General features: G+C 41.8%; 1 protein-coding gene across 4 annotated transcripts in view; it reads right to left on the reverse strand.

Annotated features, from left to right (window-relative positions):
* MBTPS2 (membrane bound transcription factor peptidase, site 2) overlaps positions 1–4,342 on the reverse strand; it is a 46,600-nt gene extending 42,258 nt beyond the window's left edge. For all 4 annotated transcript variants that reach the window (XM_059386170.1, XM_059386171.1, XM_059386172.1 and 1 more), the window contains exons 1-2: positions 4,133–4,342; positions 919–1,067 (exon numbers count right to left, since the gene is read on the reverse strand). In XM_059386170.1, the coding sequence (XP_059242153.1) occupies positions 919–1,067; positions 4,133–4,207 (224 nt within the window). In that variant the 5' untranslated portion in view covers positions 4,208–4,342. The remainder of the gene's footprint in view (positions 1–918; positions 1,068–4,132) is intronic.
* Positions 4,343–6,927: the final 2,585 nt, after the last annotated feature.

Consider the following 6,927-nt stretch of genomic DNA (forward strand, 5'->3'; position numbering starts at 1 on the left):
AATCTTTTCAAAGAGCCAACACTTGGGCTTTGCTGATTTTCTTTCTGTATAATTTTTATTGCACTGATTTCTGCTCTTTATTACTTTCTTCTTTCTATCTTGTTTGATCTGCTATTGTTTTTTTGCTTTTTAATGATTTTTTTTTTACATTTAGCTCTATTCCAGTTGGAGCTAACTTTCTAGTAAAAAGGAATTTAGACAAAGGCCTCCTATGCCCACACTAGAAATTCTGCCAGCTATAAAATGTGTCAGTCTCTAAGGTGTCCAGGAGATTTTTATAAACCTCTTAACAATAAACACTATATGGTCCTTGATTGAAGAAATTTGTTAAAATAAAGGGGTATGCCTGGCATGGCCAGGGGACTTCAAAACCCTGCTGCTACAATCTGGCTGGCCATTTTCCCAGTTGGTGTGTGTATATGCCTTACTGGTTGTGACATATTTTAAGTATCATTCCCCTGGAGGGGGATCACAAAAGAGGTATAGGAAAAAGCCTGCAGACTTTTGGACATCCTATGACTCCCAGGACCTTCGTTTCTATGTGTGATGACAGGGGACAGAATTCTACAGAATTAGTTTCCTGATGGAAAGCGCTTTTTTGCATTTCTCTTCTTCGTTTTTCATTTCTAGTAGTGTATAACTTACACAGTAAAGTACCCAAGTCTCAAATACACAGCTTACAGAACTTTTACATGTGTACCCATGCATCTACTACCCAGATCAAGATACAGAACCTTGATTTTTGATGTATGCAAAAGTACAATGATGTAATCTCCTAAGTTCATATAAAACCAGAAAAGTTTTATACTACTGACATTTTAACACTCAGTAGATTGGAAAATAATGGAAATAGTTCATTTAACAAGCATTTCTCATGATTATGACTGATTTAAGCCAAAAAAAGAAAATGAAGAATACCACTGGTAAAGCATCCTTGCTTTCCGCCGTCCCCAACTGTAAAAGGCACGATTGAAAACAGCAGTTTGCCATCTTATGTGAAAAGGGGAGATGCTCAGTCCGTTGTTTTCCAGCCAGTCTTCATAGGAATGTTTAAAATACACAGATGACTAGGAGAGAAAGAAAAGTTCTGTATCACTCAGTTTTGAAAAACATGTATGAAGTTTAAGAAAATCAAAAAAATCTTTTCTATAGGAAAACAAGATATTGACTGTCCAAATACTTATAAATTAAAAGCTTTATGTTTATTCTTCAGAATATTAAATGTCTCAGACTAGCTGGTCTGTTGAGGTCAGGGTCTGGCAAACTATGGTCCATGGGCTAAATGTGGCCCACAACCTGTTTTTCTTTTCTTTTCAAGTAAACTCTATGCTCAGTGTGGGGCTCGAACTCACGACCCCTGAGATCAAGTCACATGTACTATTGATTGAGACAGTCAAAGCCACATAATACAGCCTGTGAGCTAAGGATGGTTTTTACATTTTCAAGGGATTGTTAAAAAAAAAAAAGACAACAAAAACCCAAGAATATGTGACAGAGATGCTATGTGGCTCACAAAGCCTAAAATACGTATCATGTGGCCCTTTACAGAAAAAGTTTGCTGAACTCTGCTTAGAGGAGCATTGTCCAATAGAAACATGAGCCACAAATGCAAGCCAGATATGTAATTTTAAATTTCCCAATTTTAAAAAGTAAACAGAAGCAGATTAATTTAAATATATTTTTAAACTAAAAATATCTAAGATACCATTTCAACATGTAATTAATAAAAGAAACTACTAAAATACTTTACATTCCATCTACTTATTCGTATGTAAGTCTTTGAATCCAGTGTCAGTGTTATTGCAATTTCAATTTGGACTAGTGCCATTTCAGATGCTCCATGACCACATGTAGTTAGTGGCTACCACACTGAACAGCAGAGTTCTAGAAGCCTTTTTACAACAAAAAGAGATCTTGTATTATAATTTAAGAAGACCCCCAACCAATCCAACACAGGGAACAAGTTAGTTGGAATCAGTGCTTTTTATCCTCTTATGAGCAACAACCCTAAGAAATTAGGCTGCCTTTGATCATATAAAAGTACAAAACCTACATAAAGCCATCTTGGGTCTTGTAACTTAGATTTTTCAGGGTTGAGGGGATCTGCTTCTACACAGCCTAACAAGAGTTTTATCTTTAGGGAAGTCTGAAGTCCTTGAGTAATGTAGGATTTTGAATAACATAAGGTTGTTTTATATATCCTGACACTGACCCCTATTACTCCTCAGTTACAGTAAGTTTTTTGTTATCCATTTGAGAAATTTGTCTCGAAGGAAGGAGATACCTCAGCCCTATCTGTCATAAGAAATGATCTAACCGAATACAGGTATCTGTTCGCCTTTGGACCCATTCATGTTCTCTGTTCTCAGTCTTCAGGTGAAGTTTTTTAAAACTTGCTTGTTTCCCAGGACTTGGGAAAGTAGAGTGACACACTCCTTCAGTATATGTCTACTGAGGAAATCTGACAAGAACCAACCGTGGAACAGCAGACCAAGCTGGAAGCAGAGGAGCCGAAGGTGTGCAGACTCCTGAACTTGAGGTCTCTCCATTCCCCAGGCAGATATTCTGAGTGAGAGTTAGGTTTTTTGCTCAAGGGGTAGTTAGTGCTCTGTTGGGGACCTAGGGGGTTATTACTGAAAGTGAAGTAACCTGACCACCTCACACACTTGACCAGAGACTGTAGAGGTTTGAAAAGTTCTTTTTATTTTGGATTTTTGTCACATATGCTACATGAAGAAATCATGTGGCTTTGTTTTTTCTAAACAACAGAATCCCTGTTTAAAGAAGCAGTGGCCGGTATTGCTATGATATGCTAAACACTATGCCAAGTACTTGGAGAGGAAGCACCTATGGATCTTGTAAATACACAGATTCTGATTCTGTAGGTCGAGATTCTACGTTTCTGACGAGTTCCCAGATAAAGTGCTGCTGGTCCTTGAATTTCAGGTTGAGTAGCAAAGTCTTATGTGCACGAACTAATGTAATTCCCTCTACAATCTCAAAAGATCCTCACTATTATTAACTCCATTTTGAAGATGAAGAAACCCAGGCACAGAGAGTAATTTGGCCAAGGTCACAAAGGGTGGGAAGTGGCTGAACCCAGCCCTTGCTCTACGGACTCTACTGTAAAACCTATTCACTTGCAAGTTTAAATCCAAGAAAGCAGCACAGGTATCATTTCATTTTACTGTTACACCTAAAACACACAATACTAAACTCTAATATTCTATTTAGAACGGTATTTGTAACATGAAGGTTTTATTAAACACTTAAGAAAGGTACTATGGAATAAAATCTGTATATTGTAATGACTTTATTGTTACCTTCGCCCCCCGCCACTATTCCATTCCAAAGGTTGCTTGAAACACGTGGTCAGGCAAGTGTGCCTAATTTCTGTTACCCTTCCCAAATAGCTAAACAGTGGACCATGCACCGGGGGTGTATGTGTGGGTGGGGAAGGAGGGTAGTGTGAAGAAGCGGGTGCAAACTAGAATTGAAGTAGTCAGAACCTGGTTATCTAAATGCTTATTACCTGAGTATGCTACTTTGAAGTATGGGCTATAGACTAAATACACCGGTAACACCTGGGCACTGCTTACAAATGCAGACTCAGGCCCCACCCCAAACCTGTTGACTCAGAAAGCGATTTTTAACAGGGACCCCAAATGATTGTATACACTTTCAAGTTTGAGACCGCTGGTCTAAATCGCAACTTGATTTAGATTCATTCCAGTACCACAGTCTTTGGAGGGTCGTGGCCTTAAAGACAATGAGGGAGAACAATGCCTTTTCTAGGCGGGCTTTTTATTTTCCTCCCAGGTGCTGCCGCGGGGTCTGGCAAAGCCCAGGCCCTCCCTAGCCCACTACTGGCGCCTCCCTGGCAGGACCCGAAGGCGTCGGGGCCTGCACCGCCCCGCAATATGACTGCGGCAGCTGCGCAGACCGCCACACCCCTCCCGCGGTCCGCCGTGTTTTATTTACTCCACGGGGCCCGGGCGCCACGCGGAAAGGCGCACGTGGGTACTGGCCCCGCGGCTTCCAGCCCGGGAGGCGCGAGCCAGGGGGAAAGGCCTCGGGCCTTGCGCCCGGCCCTGGAAACCGCGGGCTTGGGCTTTAGGCCCGAGGCCCTCACCTTCAGTACCAAGTCGGTCAGGTAGACGGCAGTCCAGCCGCCCACCACCACTACCACCAGCGACACTGGAATCATGGCAGTGGCGGAGGCAGCGGAGGGATAAGCGAGCCCGGGCGTCCTCCTCCCTGTGAGCCGCAACGAGCCGAAAGCGCGACGCCTACAGCCCCAGCATCCGCGCAGGAACCAAGCTGTTACCGGTTCCTTTCTCCCGGTGGCGACCTTTCCCCCCCGGACTCTTCCGGAAAGCACACAACCAGCCATGCGCGCACCGGAAAAGGGCGCGGGGGCTTATTTCCGTGGCACACCCTGGAACCGAGGCGGGTGCGTCTGCTCGGCTCCCGCGCCCAGCCCTCTAGCGATTTCTTAGGCTCTGGCCCTCCCTGCTGTTGGCTCTGTATTCTCTCTCTCCAGTTCTGGTCCGGGCTTTGCTGTTCCCTTTTAAGCCAGTGAGAGTTTGGGGTCGTGTGAAGACAGCGGGTCATGTCTCCGTCTCGCAGACGCTGTCATAGGCATCCAGATTTAATTATTATTATTTTTTTTTAATTTGAGTGTAGTTTACATAAAGCGAAATCATAGTGCAGGTTTCAATTGTCCATTTCAGTTAGTTTTGATAACTGTGTGTATCTGTGTACCCTAATCTAAATAGAGAACATTTGCACCTCACGAATTTTCTTCCTTTCTCTTTCCAGGCCGTCCCCCGCACCCACCCTTGTTCTAATGTATTTAAACTGTATAAATAGAGCTATACAGTAAGTATACTCTTTTGTGTCTGGCTTATTTTGTTCAACATAATTTTTTTCTATTTACAAATTTTTGTTTAATTCAATTAGTTAACATATAGTGTATTGTTAATTTCAGAGGTAGAGTTCAGCGAAGCATTCGTTACATATCATGCCCAGGGCTCATTACATCACATGCTCTCCCTAATGCCCATTGCCCAGTTACCCCAAACCCCCACCCACCTCCCCTCCAGTAACCCTCCGTTTGTTTCCTACCATTAAGAGTCTCATACGGTTTGTCTCCCTCTCTGATTTCATCTTATATTTCCCTCCCTTCTCCTGTGAGCCTCTGTTTCGTTTCTTAAATTCCATACATGAGTGAAATCGTCTATTTGTTTTTCTCTTATTTCACGAGCATAATACCCTCTAGTTCCATCCACCAACACAATATTTTTGAGATTCATCCATGTTGTTGATTAAGTTAGGTCCTTTTTGCAATCCCATCCATTACGAAATTTGAGATTGGTGCTATGTTTAAAAACTGGAGCTCCAAATATCTGCACATATTTGTATGCTGACCTATACTTGATTAAGTGTTGACCTGGAGTAGTGGTTCTCAGCCTTGGCTATACAGTAGGATCATCGTGGGGCTTCTAAAACTTCCTATGTCCATTTGCAGCCTAGATTAATTGAATCAGAAGCTCAGAGTGGGACCCGAGTCACTATTTTTTTAAGGTCCTTACATCATTCCACTGTGTAGATGAGATTGAGAATCACTAAACTAAATGACTTCTAAAGGGAAAGAAAACCCTTATTTATGGAATGTTTTTCTGCATTCTCTTAATGTTCATATTTTTGTAAGCCAACTTTTCCAAAGAAGCATCATTAGCAATAATAGTATCGATATTAATATAGGGAACATAATACTATTTTAAGAACAAGTATCCCTAATAAAAATAGACCCTCATATATAAACGGCTTCCAATTTGAAAAATGACAGTATAATACTAGAAAGCTGTATTACAGATATTGCTACTAATTTGCCTCATTCTCCCATCCTTTTCCTAAAGTTTTAATAATTTAACACCATGTCCCTCCAGCTCCAAGAGACCTCATAAGTCAGTTTTACATCTCCTTGCATACATGTGTGCATATATGTTGTTATAAAATGTTTCAACTTATTTTGGATGTAGTTGGGTGTAAATTATAAAAGTTTATATTCAAGCACTCTGTGACCCCACAGTTTTCCATGTACAGGTGCCCCAACAGTCTTAGTGTACTTTAAGGTTTTGATAGTTTCAGAAGTATAGTTGCTACAAACTTGTAAAAGCCATCACTTGAAAGTTCATTTAAATTTCTTTTATACTGGGGCACCTGGGTGGCTCAGTGGGTTAAAGCCTCTGCCTTTGGCTCAGGTCATGATCTCAGGGTCCTGGGATCGAGCCCCGCAGAGGGCTTTCTGCTTAGCAGGAAGCCTGCCCCCCCACCTCGCTCTGCTTGCCTCTCTGCCTACTTGTGATTTCTGTCAAATAAATAAATAAAACCTTAAAAAAATAAATTTCTTTTATACTTATTTCACGTTCTGAATTTTGGATAATTTTAAATTTCAAGTGTTTTAGTCTCAACTGAAGATAAATGTTGAAAAAAATTGAAATACATTACTGTTTAAAAATTTTCAAGACTAAGCATGAAAGAAATTTAGGTATTTTTTTACTTTTTTAAAAAAAGATTTTATTTATTCATTTGAGAGAGAGAGAGAGAGAGTTCACAAGCAGAAGGCAGAGGGAGAAGCAGGTTCCCCAATGAGCCCATGAGCAGGGACCCTGGGGCTCAGTCCTGGCTGGGTCCCAGACCCTGGGATTATGACCGAAGCCCAAGACAGACACTGAACCAACTGAGCCATCCAGCTGCCATAGTATTTTTATTTTTAAAAGATGTTTTAGGGACGCCTGGGTGGCTCACTTGGTTGGGCAGCTGCCTTCGGCTCAGGTCATGATCCCAGCGTCCTGGGATCGAGTCCCACATCGGGCTCCTTGCTCTGCAGGGAGCCTGCTTCTCCCTCTGACTCTGCCTTCC

This window comes from Mustela nigripes, chromosome X (genome assembly GCF_022355385.1).
Source record: "Mustela nigripes isolate SB6536 chromosome X, MUSNIG.SB6536, whole genome shotgun sequence".
In the NCBI taxonomy this organism is placed as follows: Eukaryota; Metazoa; Chordata; class Mammalia; order Carnivora; family Mustelidae; genus Mustela; species Mustela nigripes.